This window comes from Hypanus sabinus, chromosome 29, assembly GCF_030144855.1.
Source record: "Hypanus sabinus isolate sHypSab1 chromosome 29, sHypSab1.hap1, whole genome shotgun sequence".
Taxonomy (NCBI): Eukaryota; Metazoa; Chordata; class Chondrichthyes; order Myliobatiformes; family Dasyatidae; genus Hypanus; species Hypanus sabinus.
The window spans coordinates 4,593,650-4,619,018 of NC_082734.1; the positions used below are offsets into that span (position 1 = coordinate 4,593,650).

Genomic DNA, 25,369 nt, shown 5'->3' on the forward strand with positions numbered 1-25,369 from the left:
ATATTTTTGAATGGACTGACCCCCATGAACACTACCTCAGTATTTCTTCCCTCACCTTTTGTACTATTGCAAGTTGTAGTTTTTATTTCATTGCATTGTACTGCTATCACAAAATAACAAGTTTCATGACACATGCCAGTGATATTAAACCTGATTCAATTTCCAAACAACCACGGCTGCATTTGTCCAGTGTTTCAGGTGAAATTGACTCCATCCCTTCAATGAAACACAGGAATAAAGAACAAAGGTCCAATAGATTTATGGTCATTCAAATACTCAAATTAAATCCATTTTATTCAGGATACACAAATGCAAAATGTCTTCTGAAACGATAAGATTAAATACAAGTCAGTCTTTAGATCTCCACAGAGATTCGTGCCATCAACTCCAGTGAGGTTGGACTAATACTTTGCCATTATTGTGATCCACAATCACTTCTCCAAAGGTGCATAGTTCAGGAGTTTCTCAATCAGGTCAACATGGGAGAGGAGCATCCGTCTGCAGCAATATCGCTTCAGGCCCAATGCATCCAAAGCATCACTGGAAACAAGACACCATGAACAGCAGATTCAAAGCAAATCCTCCAAGTTCAATTATCATTCAGCCATACATAGATAACACAACCTTGGGGTCAAATAGTGAGCAAAAAAAAAATCACATGTCCAGACCATGATCGACATGCCCTGCAGACTGACATTACAGACTCCCAACGGGGCGCAGACCCACACAATCCAGCCTGATTGTTCCTTAAAGTGGAATCAGTTTAAGACATTCCCAACAATTATAGTCCTAGTCTCTCAGGTACTGAGAAGGGAAAGTAGGAGGAATCCAAAATGTTCTACCCACTAGAAAGCCTAAAAGGCAAATAAATAGCTGAATCCATTGCTTTTGATATTCACATTAATGATCTGGATTATACTGTAGTAAACTGGATCAGCAAAGTTGCAGATGACACCCAAACTGGGGTGCAGTGGACAATGACTAAGGCCATCAAAGCTTGCAGTGGGATCTGCACCAGCTGGAAATGTGGCAGAAGAAATTTAATGCAGTCAAGAGTGAGGTGTTGCACTTAGGGAGGAAACAACAGGGTAGGACTGCAGATTCAATGGGCCAAATGTCCTAATACTGTTCCTTTATCTTATGGTCTTTGTAAGGTCAGAGAGAGAACTCTTGGCACAGTGGCCTTCATAAATTAGAGTAATGAACACTGGAGTTGGGGTGTTATCACAAAGACAAGACTTTGGTGAGCCCAAATTTGGAGTACCTCTGGTCAGCTATCTACAGGAAAGGTATCAATAACATTGAAAGAGTACAGAGACATTTTACAAGGATGTTACCAGGACTTCAGTGATAGGAACAGGTTAGGACTTTATTTTCAGAATGCTTTTCAGAAGGCATTTGATAAGGTCCCACATAGGAGATTGGTGGGTAAAATCAAAGCTCACGGCATTGGGGGAAGACATTGACATGGATAGAAAACTGGCTGGCAAAGAGACAGCAAAGGTTAGCAGTGAATGGGTGTTTCTCGGAATGGCAGGAGGTGACTAGTGGGGTGCCACAGGGCTCGGTATTGGGACCACAGCTGTTTACGATTTACGTCAACGATTTAGATGAAGGCATTGAGAATAACATCAGCAAGTTTGCTGATGATATTAAGCTGGGTGGCAGTGTGACATGTGATGAGGATGTTAGGAGAATTCAGGGTGACTTGGATAGGCTGGGTGAGTGGGCAGATACTTGGCAGATGACGATTAATGTGAGTAAGTGTGAGGTTATCCACTTTGGGAGTAAGAACAGGAAGACAGATTATTATCTGAACGGTGTAGAGTTAGGTAAGGGAGAAATACAGAGATATAGGAGTCCTTGTTCATCAGTCACTGAAGGTGAATGAGCAAGTGCAGCAGGCAGTGAAGAAGGCTAATGGAATGTTGGCCTTTGTTACAAGGGGAATTGAGTACAAGAGCAAGGAAATCCTTTTGCATTTGTACAGGGCCCTGGTGAGAGCACACCTGGAGTATTGTGTACAGTTTTGGTCTCCAGGGTTAAGGAGGGACATCCTGGCTATAGAGGAAGTGTAGTGTAGATTCACGAGGTTAATTCCTGGGATGTCCGGACTGTCTTATGCAGAGAGGTTAGAGAGACTGGGCTTGTACACGCTGGAATTAAGTAGATTGAGGGGGGGATCTGATTGCAGCATATAAGATTATTAAGGGATTGGACAAGATAGAGGCAGGAAATATGTTCCAGATGCTGGGAGAGTCCAGTACCAGAGGGCATGGTTTGAGAATAAGGGGTAGGTCATTCAGGACAGAATTAAGGAAAAACTTCTTCTCCCAGAGAGTTGTGGGGGTCTGGAATGCACTGCCTCGGAAGGCAGTGGAGGCCAATTCTCTGGATGCTTTCAAGAAGGAGCTAGATAGGTATCTTATGGCTAGGGGAATCAAGGGATATGGGGACAAGGCAGGAACCGGGTATTGATAGTAGATGATCAGCCATGCTCTCAAAATGGCGGTGCAGGCTCAAAGGGCCGAATGGTCTACTTCTGCACCTATTGTCTAGTTCCTGGAGTGAAGGAGAATGAGAGAAGATTTGATATAAGTATACAAATTATTAGCAACAGGCTTTTTCCACTGAGATTAGATGAGACTAGAGGTCATGGCTAAGGGTGAAAGGTAAAATATTTGAGAACCTGAGGGGGAGCTTGGTGTAAATGTGGAATGAGCTGCCAGTAGATGTGGTTGATGCAGGTTTAATAGCAACATCTTAAGAAGAACTCCAGTCCATGGATGGCAGGAGTATAGGAGGATATGGTCCAGGGACCACAGACAGGTTAACACAGACTAGACAGGCCTAAGGGCCTGTTTCTGTTACACTATGATAGATAGCAAATAACTCAGCAAATGTAAAATAAAGATTTATCTGAAACTCAATTTTAAACCCAGAAGGCCAAGCTCATATTGGGATAAAAAAGGGAAAAGAAAAACAAGCAGCCACGAGCAAATTAGAAAATTTGCCGGCTACCCAACAGTCAGAAAAAACAAGTAGCAATACCAGAAGCACTGGTGTGGAAAGTGGTACTATCAGAATAAATTTGACAGTGTTTGAACAACGACCAGTCAGAGATGGGGAGCAAGGAGCGACTTACACAGGTTGACAAGCGTGCATTAAAAAGCAGTGCTTTGCTGGAGTTTCAGCATTTGAACAGAGACTGGAATTCAGTAACAAGGGCAAGTTAAAATAAGGCAGGGCTTTAGTTCTTCGAGGCTTCAGCGAGCAAAGGCGAGCTTCAGCGAGAGAAGGTGAAAAGCCGAAGGTAAATTATTCTTTCTACAGTTATTTACTATCTCCTTCTTTATAATTAGAATTAGAGCAGCAGGGTTGCCAGGCAGGATAGCTGAATGCTTCTCTTGCAGGATGTGGAAAGGCAGGGAGACTGCCAATGACCCTTATGATTTCACCTGCAAGAAGTGCATCCAGCTGCAGCTTCTAACAATCCAGGTTTAGGAGTTGGAGCTGGAACTGGATGAACCTTCATTCGGGAGGCTGAGGGGGTGAAAGACAGAACATTTTAGAGGTAGCTACACCCAAGATACAGGACGTAGGTAACTGTGACAGTCAGGAAGTTGAAAGGGGTTAAACTGTCAATGCAGAGTACCCCTGTGACTATCCCCCTCAACAACAAAATACCACTTTGGACACTGTTGTGTAGGGATGACCAAACAGAGGAAAGTCACAGTGGTCAGGTCACTGACACTGAGTCTGGCTCTGTGGCCAGAGGTGAGCCATGGTCCAAATAGGCAACAATGACATGGATAAGAAGCGGGATGAGGTTCTGCAAAGTGAGTTCAGGGAGTTAGATGCCAAGTTAAAAGACAGGACCTCCAGGGTTGTGATATCAGGATTGCCACCTATGCCACATGCTAGTGAGGCCTGAAACAGGAAGATTACACAGCTTAAGGAGGTGGTGTTGGAGGGAGGGCTTCAGATTTTTAGGTCATTGTGCTTTCTTTCAGGGACCTGTACAGAAGAGACAAGTTGCATCTAAAGGGGGACTGATATCCTAGTGGGAAGGTTTGCTAGCACTGCACGATGGGGTTTAAACTACAGTTGCAGGAGGATGGGAACCAGAGTGCTGAAACATCGTGGAAAGGTTGTGGACACAGATGTTAAGGCCTGAAAGTCAAGAATCAAAAGGTTAAGCGTGGTGGGACTAATGTTTTGAGTTGTGTGTATCTCAACACAAAGTGTACTACAGAAAAGGCAGATCAGCTCCAGGGTATGGATCAACACAAGGAATTATGACATTGTAGATTTGGGTGGAGGGGGGTCAGGACTGGCAGCTCAATATTCCAGGGTTCCACTGGCTTAGACATGATAGAGCAGTGGAGGTTAAAGGAAGAGGGGTGGCGTTACAAGTCAGAGAAAATGTCACAGCAGTGCTCAGTCAGGACAAACTGAAGAACTCATCTAATGAGGCTTTCCGGGTAGAACTGTGGAATAGGAAAGGTACGACCACGTTAATGGGGCTATATCATAGAACACCCAACAGTCTGCATAATTTAGAGGAACAAATTTGTAGAGATCGCAGACTGTTCAATAAAACACAAGGTTTGATAGTCGGTGATTTTAACTTTCCACATATTAATAGACTGGGACTCCCGTACTGTAAAAGGACTAGATGTGTTCAAGAAAGTTTTCTTTATCAGTACATAGAAGTGTGCAATACTTGATCTATTAGGGAATGAGACAGGGCAGGCGACACAAGTTTGCGCAGGGAGACACTGCATCTGATGATCATAATACCATTAGTTTCAAAGTAAATATAGAAAAAGGCAAGTCTGGTCCGCAGGCTGAAATTCTAAATTGGAGGCGGCCAATTTTGATGGTTTCAGAAAGGATCTGGCAGGTGTGGATTGGGACAGGCTGTTTTCCGATAAAAGTGTACTTGGTAAGTGGCAGGCCCTTCAGAAGTGAAATTCTGAGAGTACAAAGTATATGTGCCTGTCATAATAAAAAGCACAGATAAGAGGTTTAGGGAACCTTGATTTTCCAAAGATAGAGGGTTTGAAAAAGAGGTTCATAGCAGATATAGGCAGGCAGGAACAGATGAGGTACCTGGAGTATAAGAAATGTACATAAACACTTAAGGAGAAAAAAAATCAAGAGGCCTAAAAGACATGAGGTTGCTCGAGCAGACAAGGTGAAGGAGATATGTTAACAACAAAAGGATAGCAAGGGACAAAGCTGGTCCTCTGGAAGATTAGCATGGAACCAAAAGAGATTGGGGGGGGGGGGGAATCCTATCAAATCCTATCCAAACCAGGATAGGATTTACACAGCGAACAGTTGGGTAAAAAGGAGTTTGGCAGAACAATCTGGTAAAATAGATCCAAAATTCCTTGCAAGTGGGTCACAGGTAGGTAGGGTCATAAAGAGTATTTGGCACATTGACCTTCATAGATCAAAGTACTGAGTTCAGGAGTTGGAGGTTATGCTAAAGTTGTACAACATGTTGGTGAGGCCAAATTTTGAAGTTCTGTGTACAGTTCTGGTCACCTAACTACACGAAAGATGTAAACAAGATTGAAAGAGTACAGAGAAAATTTACAAGAATGGTGCTGGGCCTGGAGGACCTGAGTTTAAGGCAAAATTGAATAGATTAGAACTTTATTCCCTAAAATGTAGAAGATAGAGGGGAGATTTGATAGAGGTGTACAAAATTATGACAGATATAAATAAGTTAAATACAAGTGTGCTTTTTCCACTGAGGTTATGAAAGACTACAACTAGATGCCAGGGGTTAAGGGCAAAAGGTGAAATGTTTAAGTGGAACATGAGGGGGAAAACTCAGAGTGGTGAGTGTGTGGAATGAGCTGCCAGCGCAAGTGGTGAGTACGATTTCAATTTCAATGTTTACAAGAAGTTTGGATGGGTACATGGATGGCAAGGTTACAGAGGACTAAGGTCTGGGTGCAGGTCAATGAGAAGGGAGTTTAAATGGTTCGGCACAGAGTAGGTGGGCTTAAGGACCTGTACTGTACTTTTCTATGATTATGCCAATGACAAGCTGAGTAGTGTAGCATTTAGGATGATCTTCAAACAGATCAGCGCATTCTGCAGTTCAAAGTTCAATTCAGGCACCATATGCAAGTTTATGTTATCCACGTGGGTTTCCACTTAAATGGGGATATACACTGCCAAGTAGTCCCTCACAATCTATCTACTTTTCAGATCACAATGATAGCAATCTAAAATGAATTCTTCTTCGTGTGGTACAAAAATATCTCCACCTTCAAGATACGCAGACTCGATTATTGATCAACAAAGTCTTATTTTCACCTTCAATGAAGCTGCCTGGAAGGAGGCAAATATTGACCAAGTGACAGTGAAAGCGAGGTAGAAATTGGCAGCAAAGATGAAAACATTTCATCAACAACAGGCAGTGTCAGTAGTACTTAGCCCAACTAGTTCCAGCCACCTGCTCCTAGATTTATCAGCCTGGTTTTAGTTTATGCAGCCGCGCTGAGAGCACATTATCACTATTTTTTGATATAATAATTGTCTCCTGCTCTGCCCTGGGTGCTGGAGAATTACAGCCCCTGGTTAACGGCCAGCAGAGGGAGCGGGGACGAAGAGGTTCCCTGGAGCCGGCGCTTCGGGCCTCGGGGCCCACACCCGCACCTACTATACTCACCCCTCAGTATATTCAGCCTGCAGCAGGCCCAGATAGGCCTCCCACTTGTTGCCGACAACTTTGCCGCAAGTGAAACACCGCACCGGAATGATCATCGTGCGAATGGTTTAAATTTAAAAAAACACCACACGCGGCAGAGACCCGGCCCGACCGCCGCCGCCGTCGAATGAACCCCCGTATGCGCATGCGCCGGATGTAGGATCCCACGTGACCCTAATTGCGTCCCGGCCGTGAAGAAACTCCCCTTCCCCGGTGATTAACTCTGCGCATGCGCGTTATTGAGCTCCCACGTGACCCTGACTGCGCCTCGGAGGTGGACAGCAAGCCCCGTGGTTAACTACGCATGCGTCAAGCTATAACTCCGGAGTGAACAATAATCACGCATGCGCAGATGCCCTCTGTAGTATCGCCTCTGCGCCATTAGTTTTATCTCATTGAAAGTGTTTTGAACTACATCGTCTGTATATAAAAAAAATTATTAGGAGATTTTGGCGAGATTATTCTGGCGTTTTCCCCTTCCTTTCCTGAAGGGATTCCAAAACGTAGACTGCGTCTGTATTACTGCGCATGTGCCACGGGAAATCGCCGTTGAGTTGCACCGTGGAAGCAGCAGGTGGCGCCACTACCCAACAAGTCGGAGATAGCGCGGAGAGCCACCAGAGATGTGACGGGCGGAACGGTCACAGGACCTGGCAAGGCAGCAATTAGGCAATGGAAGGAGAATGGTAATTAGGAAAGACAGCTGCAATTAGAAGAGCCGAGATACTACAGGTGCTGAAATCTGAAGCAATAACCTGCTGGAGGAACCCAGTGGGTCGAGCAGCCTCTGTGGGAGGGAAGGAATTACTGATGTTTGAGGTCGAAACCCTGCACCAGGACCGAAACGTCGCCAGAAACAGTTGGGAAATGGGAGAACGTAGGATAGGAGAAGAATTAAGAAGTGGATCAGAATAAGGTTTAATATCGTGAATATCGTCTTTGATAGAAGCAGTATCTTGGAGTTTATTACAATGAGTATATCTTTTAAAAAAAAAGTAAGTAGTGCAAAAGGAAAAGAAAAATGATATGTTAGTGTTCATGGACACCACCAGGGTCAGGAACAGTTACTACCCCTCAACCATCAGTCTCTTGAACAAAATGGGATATCTACACTCATTTGCCCATCCTTTGAGATGTTCCCACAACCAATGATCTCACTAAGATCTCATTCTCTCACGTTCTTGTTATTTATTGCTATTTATTTATATTTGCATTTGCAAAGTTTGTTGTCTTCTGCACTCTGGTTGATCTTTCACTGATCCTGTTATAGTTACTAACCTTTAGATTTGCTGACGGGAAGATGGATCTCACGGTAGTATGTGGTGACACATACCTATGTACTTTGATAATAAAATTTACTTCGAACTTTGGGTTTATTGTCCATTCAGAAATCTGATGTCGGAGGGGAAGAAGCTGTTACTGAATCGTTGAGTGTGTGCCTTCAGGCTCCTGTGCCTCCTCCCTGATGGTAGCAATGAGAGTCCTGGGATGATGGATGCCTTTTTGAGGCCTCGTCTTCTGAAAGTGTGCTGGATACTTGGGAGGCTGGTGCCCATGACGGAATAGGCCGAGTTTACAACTCGCTGCAGTTGAGGGAAAGAATGATGAATTTTGAAAGGGGGCTAGGGGATTTGAGGGGGGGGGGAGGAGAATTAGAGAAGGGGGAGGAATACAGCTAAGGAATTTAACAGGAAGAAAGTATAGCAGATGGAATGAGAGGAGGGAATGGAAGGGGGAAACGGATTGTAGTTAGTGTTGAATTATACAGGAGGGAGATTCCTCCGTTCCTCGGGGAAGGAAAGTGGGTCAAAGGAAAGCGAAAAAGTAAAACCGAGCAGGAAGAAAGAAAACAAACGACGTCTCCTAGCGGTTAATTAGTATTCCCCGTTGTTTGTACTTCGTGTGTTGACATAATTTAATGGATGATTTAGGATAAAATGGAAGATTTTTATATTTAAATAAGCTAGGGTGAATTTATTGGCGGGTAGATGAATGTCCCGCACGCTTGGGGTGCACTAATCTATTTTCCATTCGCATATTAAATACCCGCCAAATTCCAGAGATTAACGATTCGGACGGTACCGAATTGCTCCCCACAGGATTCCGAGCCCGTTTGCACGAAAATAAACAATTCCTCAAAACTTGAACCTCCCTAAATCTTCTCATTAAATATCTTGCTTGTTCTGAACATATAACCAAATATTTAAATTCTTTGTATACATTTTTGTAATGTTTTCCGCTTTTCATGAGTTTTTGTTCTTTCAAAAGTATTTACTACGTCTCTTTAAAGATACTTTAGGTGAACTTTTTTTTCTGGAAAGTTGCCCCTGATTTTTATAAACTTCTAATGCTCCCAGCCAAACTCTTCCATACCCTGCCCTTCTCTGACTGTCCTTAAAGCACCGAGGCTGAAGTTGGTTCTTTCCCACCCACTTCCGCCTGTCTATAACTCGGTGCAACACCAGACCCCTCACAGACTCTCCCGAGAAGAAAAACAGCGAACTCGCTCTGAACGACCTCAGAAAAACAATCAAAGCACAGTGAACGCCAAGAGTTACAAGTAAGACAGCAACTGTTTCCTAAAGTACCGCTCCGCCCGTCATTGCGAATCATCATCGCGCTTGTTTCTCAGAATAGTCTCGTCAGGATGCGAGTCGAAGATAATCTAAATTTAAATGTGAGAATCGGAACAGTCTTTAATCTGCTGACTGTCCTCTTGAAAGTTGTTTTAGCCAGCCGACTGTGGAAAACTCAGTACCACACTTTAACCCGAGACGAGCAACAGGTCCTGTTGGTATTGACGGGAGGCACAGAGAGAGAGAGAGGGGAAGAGGGAAAGGGAGGGAGACGCGGAGAGAGAAGGGTAAGCGAGAGAGAGATAGGGAGGGAGTGAGGTAGAGAAAGAGAGAGATAGGGAGGGAGTGAGGTAGAGAAAGAGAGAGGGGGAGAAACCTACACACACAGGGAGAGGGACAGAGAGAGAGAGATACCTCCGGATAACCCCGAGTTACAAAACGCCTTGTTTTCCTTTGGCGTATTTTAAACATCCCAAATCGCCTTACTGCCAACAGTCCAGTCACTGTTTCAACATGAGGAAATCGCTGCAGGGTCTGTAATAAACTACAAAATAATATTTAATCAGCTACTTAATCTTTTCGAAGCCATTTAAACCAGCTCTCTGCGCTGGTTAATACCTTGTTTTGCACAGTTCAATAAACTACAAAATAATATTTAATCAGCTATTTAATCTCTTGGAAGCCATTTAAACCAGCTCTCTGTGCTGGTTAATACCTTGTTTTGCACAGTTTCTTCCCCCCTCCCTCAGTACGGCTCCGACGTGAGGAGATCTCTGCGCACGGTGAGATCTCACAAGCGGCTAAATAAGATCTCAGGCAACTAAAAGCAGAAAGTGCCTGTGAAACGCAGACGGAGTTGCCCCTCGTTGTGTTTATTTTCTGGTACTAATGTCTTGTTTTGACAATCTCTTGTCTCGTTCGCAGTCTGGTATAATTTATATGTTCCGTGTTTTGTCTGAGATCCAAATTTTTCATTGTGCCCCCCCCCCGCCAAAAACCCCCCGGGGAAATCAGCAGCTCAGCTGAGGAGCCGAGACCCTGTATGCGCGCCCGACCTGCTGAGTTCCTGCAGCATTTTGTGTGGGTTTCTCAAGATTTCCAGCACCTGCAGAATCTCCTGTGTCTTTTTCACTGTACCTGTGCCTCACCGTGACATTAAGCTCTGGTGGAGGGTCTCGGCCCAAACGTCTTCTGTTTATTTCCCTCCATAGATGCTGCCCGACCTGCTGAGTTCTGTATGTGGCAATCTGCAGAAGCTTTGGTGTCACATTGAACTCAAGTCTGACAGAGAAATATCGTTAACGTTTCAGGCCATTCACCAAAACTCCGTACAGTCCTGCTGTGCCTCAGGCCAAGAGTCCTTAGCAACCATCTAGAGTAGGTTACCTGGTGGGCACATTGTGGGCCAAAGCACCTGAAATGTGCTGCAGATTTTCTACGTCCTATCAGGTTTGACAACAATCCCAGTTTGTTCTCCCCAGAGTCTACCCCCCCCCCCCCAGAACATGGGAGGAAACCGGAGCAGGTTGTTTTGGGAAAGATGTGGAAGAGAGTGCAGAGGAGACTTGCCAGGATTAGAGAGCTGCAGGCTGGGGCTTTTCTCCTTGGAGGTGTGAGGGTACAAGATGATAAGAGGCATAGATACACTGCAGAGTCAGAGACTTCTCCCCGGGGTGGAAACAGATCATTATGAGGGTGACCCGAGGAAAGAATAGGTGGGTGTCAGAGGTAGGTATTTTACACAGAGAGTAGTGAGTACATGGAACATTGCCAAGGGTGGTGGGAGAGGCAAATTTAAGAAACTCTTGGATGAAAGGAAAATGGAAGGCTATGTGGCGAGGAATGATGGGTTAGATTTTTAATCTCTAAAACAGCTTTATCTGTTCCACTCATAACTTGTCCATGAGGTCACCCCTCGTTCTCATGCTTTGCAAGGAGTTAAAGCCTATCCTGGCCAACCTCTTCCTCTAGCGCAATCCCTCTAGTCATAGAAACACAGAAAACCTGCAGAACAATACAGGCCCTTTGGCCCACAAAGCTGTGCCGACCATGTCCTCACCTTAGAAGTTACCTGGGTTACCCACAGGCCTCTATTTTCTGAGCTCCAAGTACCTGTCCAGGAGTGAAAAGACCCTATCGTATCAGGCTCCACCATTGCCGGCAGCCCACTCCACACACTCACCATTTGCTGCGTAAAAAAACTGACCCCTGACATCTCCTCTGTACCTTCTAACAAGCACCTTCATCCTGTGCCCTCTCGTGCTAGCCATTTCAGCCCCGGGAAAAAGCCTCTGACTATCCACACGATCAATGCCTCTCATCATCTTATACACCTCTGTCAGGTCACCTCTCATCCTCTGTCGCTCCAAGGAGATGCTTCTAAATCCTTTCTGCATTCATTCTCTGGCGGGAGGGAGAAGGGAGATCTGATAGTTGTATATAGATTTATGAGAGGCAGAGATCATGGGAGCCATCCTTTCCAGAATCTAGAACGCCCTCAGAAAGGAGGCATCCATCATTAAGGACCCCCATCACCCAGACCATGCCCTCTTCTCATTGCTACCATCAAGGACACCTCAACGTTTCTGGAACTTGCCATCAGATTTCTGAATGGACAGTGAACCAATGACCATCACCTCACTGTTTTTTCATCTCCTTTTGCAAAACTTATTTACTTTTTTCCTTAAATATACAGAGCCGTGCAAAAGTCCGAGGCACGTGTAAAAACTTCTGTATAGCGAAGATGCTTTCAAAAATATTGAAATGAAAAGTTTCTAATTATCAAAAATACTAGGAGGAGGAGGAATCAGTAAAAATCTAAATCAAATCAATGTTTGGAGTGATCACCCTTTGCCTTTAAAACTGCATCAGTTCTCTTAGGTACAGGGTCGTGCAGTTTAATAAGAAATCTTGCCAGCTTGTTGTTACAAGCATCTTGGAGAACTTGCCACAGTTGTTCCGCAGACTTTGGCTATCTCGCTGGCTTCAGTCCCTCCAGGTAATGGCAACCGCGGTGATGTTGAGACCAGGGCACTGTGGGGACCATACCATCTAAAAAAATCTAGTGTGCTGAAGCCTTTTGCAAGGTACTGCAAACTTAGTGTAATTTATAGTTCTTTCATAATATATATTGCAATGTACTGCTGCTGCAAAACAGCCATTTTCATCACATTTATCAGTAGGGTAAACATTCAGTGTCTTTTTTCCCAGGGTAGAAAAGTTGAAGCTTTCATGTGAGACGGGGTAAATTTAAAGGATGGGTGGGCTCTAGTTTTAGTTACACAGAGAACGGTGGGTGCTTGGAACAAACAGACTGTGTTAGTGGTAGAACATAGAATAGTACAGCACAGTACAGGCCCTTTGGCCCACAATGTTGTGCCGACCCTTAAACCCTGCCTCTCATATAATCCCCCACCTTAAGTTCCTCCATATACCTGTCTAGTAGTCTCTTACATTTCACTAATGTATCTGCCTCCACCACTGACTCAGGCAGTGCATTCCACACACTAACCACTCTCTGAGTGAAAAACCTTCCTCTAATATCCCCCTTGAACTTCCCTCCCCTTACCTTAATGTCCTCTTGTATTGAGCAGTGGTGCCCTGGGGAAGAGGCACTGGCTGTCCACTCCGTCTATTCCTCTTAATATCTTGTACACCTCTATCATGTCTCCTCTCATCCTCCTTCTCTCCAAAGAGTAAAGCCCTAGCTCCCTTAATCTCTGATCATAATCCATACTCTCTAAACCAGGCAGCATCCTGGTAAATCCACATCCTTCCTATAGTGAGGCAACCAGAACTGGACATAGTACTCCAAGTGTGGCCTCACCAGAGTTTTATAGAGCTGCATCATTACCTCGCAACTCTTAAGCTCTATCCCTCGACTTATGAAAGCTAACACCCGATAAACCGGTGGATGCAGACGTGAAAGTGGCATCCAAGAGGCACATAAGCTTGCAGGGACTTGGGGGGGGGGGGCATCAGTTTATGTGCAGGCAGATAAGATCAGAAACACAAGAGATCCTGCAGATGCTGGAAATCCAGAGCACTACACACACAAAACACTGGAGGAACTCAGCGAGTCAGGCAACATCTGTGGAGGGTGAATAAACAGTTGAGGTTTCAGCCCCAGACCTTTCATTCATCAGATCCTGACGAAGGGTCTCAGCCCAGAACGTCAACTCTTTGTTCCTTTCCACTGAGAGGATTAGAAGGGCCTGTTCCTGAGCTGTACAACGCTGTGTCAGAATCAGAATCAGGTTTAATATCACTGGCATACGTCGTGAAATTTGTTGTCTTTGTGGCAGCACCACAATGCAATACATAATAATAGAGAAAAACGTGAATTACAGGAAATATATATAATAGTTAAATTAAATAAGTAGTAGTGTAAATATAGAAATAAAAATAGTGAGGTAATGCTCATTGTCCATTCAGAAATCAGGTGACAGCAGGGAAGAAGCTGTTCCTGAATCGTTGAGTGTGTGTCTTCAGGCTCCTGTACCTCCTACCTGATGGCAGAGGGGAAGAAGCTGTTCCTGAATCGTTGAGTGTGTGTCTTCAGGCTCCTGTACCTCCTCCCTGACAGCAGAGGGGAAGAAGCTGTTCCTGAATCACCGAGTGTGTGTCTTCAGGCTCCTGTACCTCCTCCCTCATGGTAGCAATGAGAAGAGGGCACGTGGGGGATGATGGAGGCCGCCTTTTTGAGGCATTGCTCCTTGAAGATGTCTGGGGTACTACGGAGGTGCGTGCCCGTGATGAAGCTGACTAAGTTAACAACTCTCTGCAGCTTATTTCGATCCTGTGCAGTAGCCACCGCACCCCCCCCCCCCCAACACCAGACGGTGGTGCAGCCAGTTAGAATGTTCTCCACAGTACATCTGTAGAAATTTGCCAGTGTTTTTGGTGACATACCAAATCTCCACAAACTCCTAATGGAACATAGCTGCTCTTGTGCCGTCTTTGTAGCGGCGTCAATACGTAGGGTCCAGGTCAGATCCTTAGAGATATTGACACCCTGGAACTTGAAATTGCTCACTCTCTCCGGTTCTGATCCCTCTGTGAGGATTGGTTTGTGTTTCCCTGTCTTACCCTTCCTGAAGTCCACAGTCGGCTCTTTGGTCTGGCTGATGTTGACTATCAGGTTCCATTCCATTAGCACCTAAATTCCCTCAGGAGTGAGGAATAGTTGTGGGGTCAATGGGCGTCAATGATTTGTGGAGATCTTATCAGGTAATTTCTCCTCCCTTTCCTCCCCACGGTGACTGTGGGAACCTTCTCGTCGTCTGGGACTCGATTCAGTGTCTCACCTCCGATGGTGTGACACTCCCTCGGTACTGTGCTGAGAGTGCCTGGTTGGAAACTCATGCTTGAGTTTTACCTCATTGTTCAAGAAGAAGCTCATGAGAATGATCCCAGGAATTAAAGAGTTAACGTATGATAAGATTTTCATGGCTCTGGGCCTGCATTCATAGGAGTTACTAAGGGCCTACTACTGAAGCCTGCATAGAGTGGAAGTGGAGAGGATGTTTCTTATTGTGGGGGAGTCTAGGCCCAGAAGACCATAGGCTATAAGGTTCATAATTAGGCCATTCAGCCCATTGAGTCTGCTCAAGGACCAGAGGGCTCAGCCTCAGAATACAAAGACAGCCCTTTAAAATGGTGAGGAGGAGGAATTTCTTTAGCTAGAGGGTGGTGAATCTGTGGAATTCATTGCCACAGACGGCTGTGGAGGCCAAGTTATTGGGGTATACAAAGTGGAGGTTGATTGCTTCTTGATTAGTAGGGGCATCAAAGAACATGGGGAGAAAGCAGGAAAATGTGGTTGAGAAGGTTAATAAATCAGCCATGATCGAATAGCATATCAGACTCGATGGGCTGAATGGCCTAATGCTGCTCCTATGTTTCATGATCTTATAACGTTGCTCACCTCGGCTACAATGCTGCTGAAATCTGTCTCAGTATCATTGTATGACACCAGCTTCTGTTTACAATATACTTTATACCGATTATATGGTGGTAAAGTGCCACAAGGTGCTTCGAAGTATCTTATAAAACCTAATTTGAACATTATAAAGAATCTACAGATGCCGGAAATCTGGAATAAAATCAGTACGGCAGCATAGCGATTAGCAGACCACTCCTACTGTTACACGCTTCGTGTCTGCGAGCTTTGCCCCACTAATACGATGAACTGAAACCAAGCATTTGGGCCGACTATGGGGACTCGGGTCTACGGACTCAGTTTGGTTCGGAACGCTGTTGTCTGCTTCTGTTGTTCACATACTTTGTCTTTTTTTTCCTCTTTCTCCGTGCCTTGGGGGTTGGTCTTTATTTTTTTTTAATTGGTTCCTTCAGGTTTCTTTCATGGTGACTGTCTGTAAGCAGACAAATCTCGAGGCTGTATAATTTATACATCCTTCGTTAATAAATGTACTTTGAATCTCTAAATAAATGCAATTAAGGGCCGGGCAGCATCCATAAGGAGAGAGGAAGTTATTGTTTCAGGCTTCTCTGGAATTCTCAACCCCAGGAGGTTAATATCAATCAAGGTATTTGTAGAGGAGGTAGGTGAAAAATAGATGGGGAACTAACACAGAAAGTAAGCTGGTGACAGGACAGGTTTGATGGGCTGAGTGGCCTCCTCCTGCTGCTACTTTCTTGTATGCTTAGTGTTCCTTTGTAAAAGTAGGTTGAAGTTGTGGAAGAGCTAACAATCCCATGAAGCTGCTTCCAGACAGCCCTGTGCGCCCAAGGGCACCAACGCACAGGACTGGGACAAAACCTCCAGAGGGTCATAGACTCATCCAGCTCCATCACAGGCACATCCCTCCACACTATCGAGGACATCTTCAGAACCCGACGCTGCAGGAAAGTGGACCCTCGCCACCCAGGACATTCCTTCTTCTCATTACTTGCATCAGGGTGCAGGAGCTTGAAGATGCAACACAGTACAGCATAGGAACAGGCCCTTCGGCCCACATTGCCTTTGCCTATCGGGAAATGTAGGGAAGGTTTGACCTCAAGGGAGAGTAGGGGAGACAATTTAGCAGTGAGCAATAACTTTACTAATAAACTGCAAAATAACAAGCCATAAGAGGCCACAAAACTAGAGAGAACAGATATTTAACACAACAAGCTGAAGGCCAGGAGCAATGGGTTGAGGCTCATTGGTTTGATGACTGAACAAGGGACTGTGGATGAGAGCTGGGTTTAAATAGGCTGCAGGTGATGAGTTGGAAACCAGTGGCAGATGACTCCTGTTAGCTGGGTGGAGACTGGGAGGAGCCCTCATGTGTAGGCAGGTCTAAGCTGCCGGCCATAATGCCAACCCAAACTATTCCTAACTGCCCGCACATGAACCATACCCCTTCATTCCCTGAATGCCACATCCTTATCTAAATGCCACTATCACATCTACTTGCATCAACACTACCCTGGGCAGTTTGCTCCAGCCGCCCACCACTCTACAATCTCTCCCCTTCCGCCATCAGATTATTGATGGTGCATGAACTTAATTACTGCCCGTTACACTGCTGGCATTTAGGGCAGCAATGTAAGTCTCCATTTCTTGACCAGTGGACCACTCTTAGCCTGGCATCTGTTTGGCATGGTGACCCTACCAAGATCCAAAGCATAAAGCCCTGACTCCAGCCAACATAGATCTCCGGATCATTGTAGTACACAAACTCCAAACCCCATCAAGGTTGGAGGAATGGTCTATAAACACTTACTGACTATTTTGCTCTCTTTTTTTTTTACACTATTTATTTATCTGTTATATATTCTTATTGTAATTTGTAGTAATTTTTATGTATTGCACTGTACTGCTGCCACATAGCAACAAATTTCACTACGTATGTCAGCGATTATGAAGCAAATTCTTTGCTCTGAAGAGAAGAAGAAGATAGATCTGAAAAGTTCTGTTTTTTTAGGGAATTCCCTCTCAGTTCACTAAACCCCAGCAGTCACCCTCGGCACTAGAAACCTGATCCACTCCGGACGGCCGCTCTGACTGTCCTGTGTCAATGACCCTGCGGCAGCCCCTTCGTAGCTAATCACTCAATCAAGGATGGTTCAAAGTGCAGCAATTATTCCCAGCTGCGGGCCCAGCAGGTGAAAGGTTAAACGTACGTGAAGGAATCATCTTTCATTCCACCGTCTCCCTTTCTTCTCAGTCTGTTCATTTCTAGTTTGCTATCATTTACTGCACCTCCTTTTCTCTCTCCATCTCCCTCCCTGTCATATCCCCCCCCCATCTCTCACCTTCCTCCCCGTCCCTCACCCTCCTCCCTGCACTTTCTCTAATGCCTCACGGAGAGTTACAGCGGAGAAACAAGCTCTTCGTCCCAGGCAACACTACTGGAGGGACTCAGCAGGCCAGGAAAAGAGCAAGCACTCCACATTTCGGGCTGAGACCCTTCATCAGGACTCATTTCCAATGGCGCTGCCAGGCCTGCTGAGATCTCCCGGAACCCACTGACTCCCATAACTATCTCGACGATACCTCTTCCCGCCCTGCCCAATGCAAAAACGCCATTCCCTATTCCCTTCCCAGTTCCTCCATCTCCGCCGCATCTGCTCCCAGGATGAGGCTTTTCGTTCCAGGACATCTTTCCCAAATGTCCTCTTCCTTTCAGGATCGTGGTTTCCCTTCTGGCGTCATCAAAGATGCCCTCACCCGCATCTCCTCCACCTCCTGCTCTTCAGCCCTCAACCCATCCTCCTGTCACCACAACAGGGATAGGGTTTCCCTTGTCCTCACCTACCACCCCACCAGCCTCCAGATCCAACACATTATCCTCGCAACTTCCGCCACCTTCAACAGGACCCCCCCACCCAACACATCTTTCTCTCCCTACCCCTCTCAGCTTTTCGCAGGGATCGTTCCCTCCACGACAGCCTGGTCCACACGTCCCTCCCCACAGAACTCCCACCCGGCACTTATCCCTGTAAGCGCAAGTGCTGCACCTGTCCCCACACCTCCTCTCTTACCACCATTCCGGGCCCCAGACAGTCCTTCCAGGTGAGGCAACACTTCACCCGCGAGTCTGCTGGAGTCGTCTATTGCATCCGGTGCAGCCTCCTCTACATCGACGAGACCTGACGCAGATTGGGGGACCGCTTCATCAAGCACCTACGCTCTGTCCGTCACAATAGACAGGACCTCCCGGTAGCCACCCACTTCAACTCTGCCTCTCATTCCCATCTAGATATGTCCATACATGGCCTCCTCTACTGCCTTGATGAGGCCAAACTCAGGTTGGAGGAGTAACACCTCATTTACTGTCTGGGTAGCCTCCAGCCTGGTGATATGAACATTGAATTCTCCAATTTCCGGTAATTCCCTCCCCCTCCCCCTTTCCTAGGTCCCTTTCTGCCCCTCTCCCCTTTCAACTTTATGCTCCTTTATCTCTACAGTTCTTTCATGCTTATCCCCTCCCCCTTCATCTTTCCTCTGATTGGTTCTCCACCTGGTGCCTCTAGCCCTTCCCCCTCCCCTATCTCTATTACTGGGCTTTGGCCCTCTCTTCCCCCCCATTCCTGATGAAGGGTCTCGGCCCAAAACATTGACTACTCTTTTCTCACGGATGCTGCCTGACCTGCTGAGTTCTTCCAGCCTCGTGTACGTATCCTCTGGTGCTTTTGCGTGTGTTGCTCTGGATTTCCAACATCTGCAGATGTTCTCACCTTTGAGGCTCTTCGGCCCATCGGGTCTGTGCTGGAGACTGGAGGGCTGGAGGTGAAGGACTGAGCAGGTGTGTGGAGGGAGGAAGGGGCCTTGCGTTGACGTTGTTCTGCTGAGCATTGTGGGTATGCTACGCCGGTGCCGGAACGTGTGGAGACACTTGTGGGCTGACCCCAGACTGTGTGGGTTGTAGGCACAGACAGTGCTTTTCACTGCTTGCTTCGATGGTTAGGTGAATCTGAATCTGGAGGAATGTGACAAGTACAGATGGTGCCTCTGCTGTTGTAATAAATGGTGAAATGTGTTGGGATTCTCACTCTCAGAGTGGAAGCGACACCTCATATTCCAGCTAGGCAGCCTCCAACCTGGGCATGAACATTGACTTCTCCTTTCAGAAACCTTTTCCCATCCTTCTTCTATCCCCCACTTCCCTCTTCTCCTCACCTGCCTATCACCTCCCTCCTCGCGGTGTCCTTTCTCCTTCCCTTTCTCCCACGGTCCTCTCTCCTCTCCTATCAGATTCCTCCTTCTCCAGCCTTTTACCCTTCCCACCCACTCTCTATCTAGTCTTCCTTCCCTTCTGCCCACCTTCTTATTCTGGTTTCCTTCCCCTCCCTTTCCAGTCCTGATGAAAGGCTTCAGCCTGAGACATCGACTGTTTATTCTTCTCCATGGATGATGCCTGACCTGCTGAGTTCCTCCAACATTCTGCGTGTGTTGTCGTGAATGATTATGTCTGCTGGCTGGGAAATTGAAGATCTCACGATGGTAAAATCTGAGTGAGCTGGGATAGGTAACCTGAGTTCCCATCCCCTCGATATTGGAAAGACGTGCAAGCTTCAGGGAGGGTGCCAAGGAAATTTACCAGGGTGCTGCCTGGATCAGAGAGTATGCCTTACGAGGATAGGTCGAGCGAGGTAGGGATCTTCATGCTGTGGAGTGGTAGACGATGAGTGGTGACCTGACAGAGGTGTACAAGATGATAAAAAAGCGGAGAGTGAGAGACTTTTTCCCTATGGCTAATAATTCTAAGGTGATTGGAGGAAAGTATATAGGGTCCGTCAGAGTTAGGCCTTTTATCACAGAAGTAGGTACATGGAATGTACCGCCAGGGGTGATGGTAAAGGCAAATACAAACATTAGGGACATTTCTCTGTTCTAAAGGGACTTCCTTGCATTCTTGTGTGAGGGTTGGTGAGACGATAGAAAGGGAGGTGGGGGTGAGGTGTGGTTCTCGTGCTTTGTGTAGCCTTGGACCTGGGTGAGGGATTCTGGCTGCAGCAGACCGCCAGGGATATTTTCTGCCTTAGCCCCCTCTCTGGCTGGAGATTACAAAAGTATTAAACCCCTCGCTGCGAAGAGGAGGCGCCACTCCGAAGGAAGTTGGCCTGCCACGGCAGCAGCGCTCCTGCGGGCCCTGGGACATTAACCGCTTCACCGCCAGCACTGCCACCGCACCTTGCCAGTATGTGCTGAGAGGCCCAGCTGGGCGTTCAAAGCTGCTGCTCAAGACTCACTGCCACAGGAAATGTTGCTGAGCTGGGAGGAGGGCGGTCTGCTGTTTCCTATCCCCACCCCCACCATATCCACTGCAGTCTCTCCCGTTCCAACCCAAACAGCCAGCGAGACACAGAGCCAGGTTTGTTGTCACTAACACATGATGAAATCTGATGTTTCCAGCAGCAGTACACCGCAATACATAAAACATACTGTAAAATGTAAAGAAATACTTATGGTTTGATTATAATTTATATAAACATATATAAATATTTAGATAAATATGTACATACTTATATAAATATAAATACATATTTTTGCTCTAATTATTTAATGTATTTTGTTGAGCTACAGTACAGAATAGGCCCTTCTGGTCCTCCAAACCATGCCACCCACTCAACCCTAACCCTAATCACGGGACAATTTACAATGCCCAATTAACCTCCCAACCGGTATGCCTTTGGATTGTGGGACGAAGCCCAGGCGATCCGCGGGGAGAACGTGCAGACTCCTCACAGGCAGCAGCAGGAATTGAACTGCAGTCGCCTGCACCCCGAAGGGTCGTGCTAACCATTGCACTACCGTGCAGCGCAAAAAAGGACAGCAAGGAAATTGGGAGGTAGTGTTCATGGGGTCACTGTCCATTTAACATCCAATGGTGGAAGAAACTGTTCCTAAAACATTGAGTGTGAGACTTCAGGCTCTTGTACCTCCTCCCTCATAAGACCAGGACATAGGAGCAGAATTAGGCCACTCGGCCTACTGAATCTGCTCCGCCATTCCATCCTGGCTGATTTATTAGCCCTCTCAATCCCATTCTCCTGCCTTCTCCCTGTAACCTTTGGCGCCCTGACTAATCATGAACCTATCAAACTGCTTTAAATATACACAATAACTTAGCCTCCACAGCCACTTGTGGCAATGAATTCCACAGATTCACTCACTCAACCTCTGGCTGAAGAAATTCCTCCTCATCCCTGTTCTAAATAGACGTGGCTATTCTGACACTACGCCCTCCGGTCCTGGACTCGTCTACTATAGTAAACATCCTCTCCACATCCACCCTGTCGCGACCCCTCAATATTCAATAGGCTGCAATGAGATCCCCTCCTTATTCTTCTAAAATCCATCAAGTGCAGACCCAGAACCATCAAATGCTCCTCATACATTAACCCTTTCATCCCCAGGATCATTCTCATGAACATCCTCTGGACCCTCTCCAATGCTAGGTCAGGGGCCCAAAACTGCTCACAATACTCCAGGTGCTGCCGGAACAGTGCTTTATAAAGCCTCAGCAGCACATCCTTGCTCTTGTATTCTAATCCTCTTGAAAGGAACGCTAACATGGGATTTGCCTTCCTTACCACCTGCAAGTTAACGTTTAGGGAATCCACCTCTGATTTTTGAATTTTCTCCTCATTTAGAAAATATTCTACACCTATATTCCTTCTACCGAAGTGCATGACCATACACTTTCCTGTATAGTATTCCACCTGCCACTTCTTTCCCATTTTCCCAATCTATCCAAGTCCTCCTGCAGACTCCCTGCTTCCCCAATACTACATGCCCCTCTGCCTGTCTTTGTATCGTCTGCAAACTTGGCCACAAAGCCGTCAATCCCATCATCCAAATCGCTGGTATGTAACGTGAAAAGAAGTGGTCCCAATAGTGACCCCTGCAGAACACCACTGGTCACCAGCAGCTAAATAGATTGGCCTTCTGCCAATCAGCCGGTCTTCTACCCATGTTTGTATCTCTCCTGTATCTTACCATGGGCGCTTAACTAGTTAAACATCCTCACATGAAGCACCTAGTCAAAGGACTTCTGAAAATCCAAATATATAACATCCACAAAATCTCATTTTTTTTATTTCCCCAAAGAATTTCAGCAGATTTATCAGTCAAAGAAACCTTGCAGAAACCACACTGTCTTTGGCCTACTTTATCATCTGCATCCAAGTGCTCCAGAACCTCATCTTTAATAATAGACTTCAACATCTTCCCAACCACTAAGTCCGGCTAACAGGTCTTTCTTCTCCCTCCCTACTTTTTTTTTAAAGAGTAGGGTGACATTTGCAATTTTCCAGTTCTCTGGAACCATTCAAGGAACGAGTGATTCTTGAAAGATCATCACTAATGCCTCCACAGACTCTTCAGCCACCTCCTTCAGAACTCTGGTGTGCAGTCCATCTACAGTGGCTTTATCAGCTTCCCAAGCACCTCTGTAATTCCCTTTACTCCACCAAAATATTCATACATCTGACCTTATCTTCTCCCTCTCAAAATGCAGGGCAAATCCTATCATTCTATGATCACTCTCTCTTAAGGGTTACTTCAGCTCCCTAATCAGACCTGGTTCATTACACAACACCGAATCCAGAATCGTGTTTTCCCTGGTGGGCTCAACCACAAGCTGTTCTAAAAAGCCATCCAACCTCTCGGTCTTGGGATCCGGCGCCAACCTAATTTTCCCAGTCTACCTGCATATTGAAATCCCCCATGATTATTACAACTTTGCCCTTTTCACATGCCTTTTCTAGTTCCCATTTTAATTTGTTGCCCACATCCTGGCTGGTGTAGGAGACTGCATATAACTCCCATCAGAGTCTTTTTACCCTTGCAGTTTCTTAACTCTACCCACAAGGATTTTGCATCTTCTGATCCCATGTCACCTCTTTCTAAAGTTTTAATTTATTTTTTCTTTGACCAATAGAGCCACCTCACCCTCTCTGCCTATCTACCTGTCCTTTCGATATAATGAGTATCCTTGGACATTAAGCTCCAAATTATGATCTTCTTTCAGCCACAACTTGGAGATGCCCACAATGTCATACCTGCCAATCTGTAAATGCGCTAAAAGATAATCTACCTTATTCCGTATGCTGTGTGCATTCAACTATAACACCTTCAGTCCACTGTTTTTGATTTTGTTCCCATTACACTTCAACTCATCCCACTGACTGCGATTTTGCCCGATCATCTGCCTGTCCTTCCTCACAGTCTCACTGCACACTCATCGACTAGTATACCAACTGCCCCATCCTGCACCCTATCACCCCAGTTCCCATCCCCTGTCAAATTAGAACCCTCCCCAACCGTTCTAGCAAACCTGCCCACAAGGATGTTGGAGCTCCTCGGGTTCAGTAACCGGTCATACTTTCCGCAGAAGGGATCCCAGTGATCCAGAGATCTGAAACTCTGCCCCCGCAGGGTTTCAGGTGTGTTCCTCAGTCACGCATAGCAGTACCAGCTCTGCAGTGGACTGTTACTTAAACACTTTTACATCCTTCTCATGTTAGGAGAAGAAGTATGGGCTGGGACAGCACCAAAGTTAAAGTCAAAGTCAAGTTTATTGTCATCTGCACAAGTCCATAGAAACATAGAAAACCTACAGCAGAATACAGGCCCTTTGGCCCACAAAGTTGTGCTGAACATGTCCCTACCTCAGAAATTTCTAGGCTTACTTATAGCCCTCTATTTTTCTAAGCGCCATATACCTATCTAAAAGCCTCTTAAAAAACCCTATTGTATCTGCCTCCAACACCGTCTCCAGCAGCTCATTCCACGCACTCACCACTCTCTGTGTAAAAAAACTTACCTCAGACATTTCCTCTGTACTTGCCTCCAAGCATCGTAAAACTGTGGCCCTCTTGTGCTAGCCATTTCAGCCCTGGGGGAAAAAGCCTCTGACTAACCACACAATCAATGCCTCTCATCATCTAATACACCTCTCATCCTTCGAAATTTCAAGGAGAAAAGGCCGCGATCACTCAACCTGTTCTCGTAAGGCATGCTCCCCAATCCAGACAACATCTTTGTAAATCTCTTCTGCACCCTTTCTATGGCTTCCACATCCTTCCTGCAGTGAGGCGACATTACCCCTCAGGTCTTAAACTCAGTCCCACAGTTGATGAAGGCCAATACACACCATGCCTTCTTAACCACAGAATCAACCTGCACAGCAGCTTTGAGTGTCCTATGGACCATGTGTATACAGATCCAATGAAAATCTCTTTGCAGCATCATCACAGGCCCAGAGTATCAGATAAGCAGCATTCACAAGGAAAAACATCAATTATATATAAATTACGGTAAATTTTTACAAGAAAGTACACAATTAGAACAAATTGTACAGACATTGGAGAGGGTTCAAAGGAGATTCACAAAAATTATTCCAGGATTGAAAGGCTTATCATAGGAAAAGCATCCAATGGCTCTGAGCCTTGGCTGAGAAGAATGAGGGTGGGGGGGATCTCATTGAAATGTTGAAAGGCCTCAATAGTGTGCACGTGGAGAGGATGCTGGGGGATTTCAAGACCAGAGAACACAGCCTCAGAACACAGGGGTATTCTTTTAAAAAAGAGATGAGGAGGAATTTCTTTAGCCAGAGAGCAGTGAATCTGTGGAATTCATTGCCACAAGCAGCTGTGCAGGCCAAGTCATTGGGTATATTTAAGGCAGAGGTTGATTAGTTGATTCTTGATTAGTCAGAGCATGAAGGAATACGGGGAGAAGGCAGGAGATTGGGGCTGAGAGGGAAATTGGATCAGATAAGATGAAATGGCAGAGCAGACACGATGGAACAAATGTCCTAATTCTGCTTCTATCTCTTATGGTCAATATTGTGGCAAAGTAGTCATGGTGTTGCTAACAACACACACAAAATGCTGGTGGAACACAGCAGGTCAGGCAGCATCTATAGGGAGAAGCAATGTCGACGTTTCGGGCTGAGACCCTTTGTCAGGACTAACTGAAAGGAAAGATAGTAAGAGATTTGAAAGTAGTGGGGGGAGGGGGGAAATGCGAAATGATAGGAGAAGACCGGAGGGGGTGAAATGAAGCCAAGAGCTGGAAAGGTGATTGGCGAAAGTGGTACAG

At 45.9% G+C, this 25,369-nt stretch overlaps 2 protein-coding genes across 2 annotated transcripts in view; one reads left to right on the top strand and one right to left on the bottom strand.

Moving 5' to 3' along the window:
- Window positions 1-276: 276 nt before the first annotated feature.
- On the bottom strand, window positions 277-6,890 carry LOC132382906 (DNA-directed RNA polymerases I, II, and III subunit RPABC5). Its single transcript, XM_059953451.1, has 2 exons — window positions 6,695-6,890; window positions 277-540 (listed from the first exon to the last, which is right to left on the bottom strand). The coding sequence occupies exons 1-2, from the start codon at window positions 6,787-6,789 to the stop codon at window positions 432-434; spliced, it is 204 nt and encodes a 67-aa protein (XP_059809434.1). The 5' UTR covers window positions 6,790-6,890; the 3' UTR covers window positions 277-431.
- A 2,248-nt stretch (window positions 6,891-9,138) lies between these two features.
- The window catches only part of LOC132382909 (tetraspanin-4-like), a 69,580-nt gene continuing 53,349 nt past the window's right edge, over window positions 9,139-25,369 (top strand). Inside the window, exon 1 of the mRNA XM_059953454.1 lies at window positions 9,139-9,293. The gene's annotated coding sequence lies outside the window, so the exon portion shown is untranslated. The remainder of the gene's footprint in view (window positions 9,294-25,369) is intronic.

Bases quoted from the DNA above. Each gene is read 5' to 3' on its own strand.
- LOC132382906 (XM_059953451.1), bottom strand. From the start codon at position 6,789: ATGATCATTCCGGTGCGGTGTTTCACTTGCGGCAAAGTTGTCGGCAAC. The intron at 541-6,694 runs GTGAGTATAGTA...TCTTGTTTCCAG, and splicing joins CAGGCTGAATATACTGAGGG to TGATGCTTTGGATGCATTGG.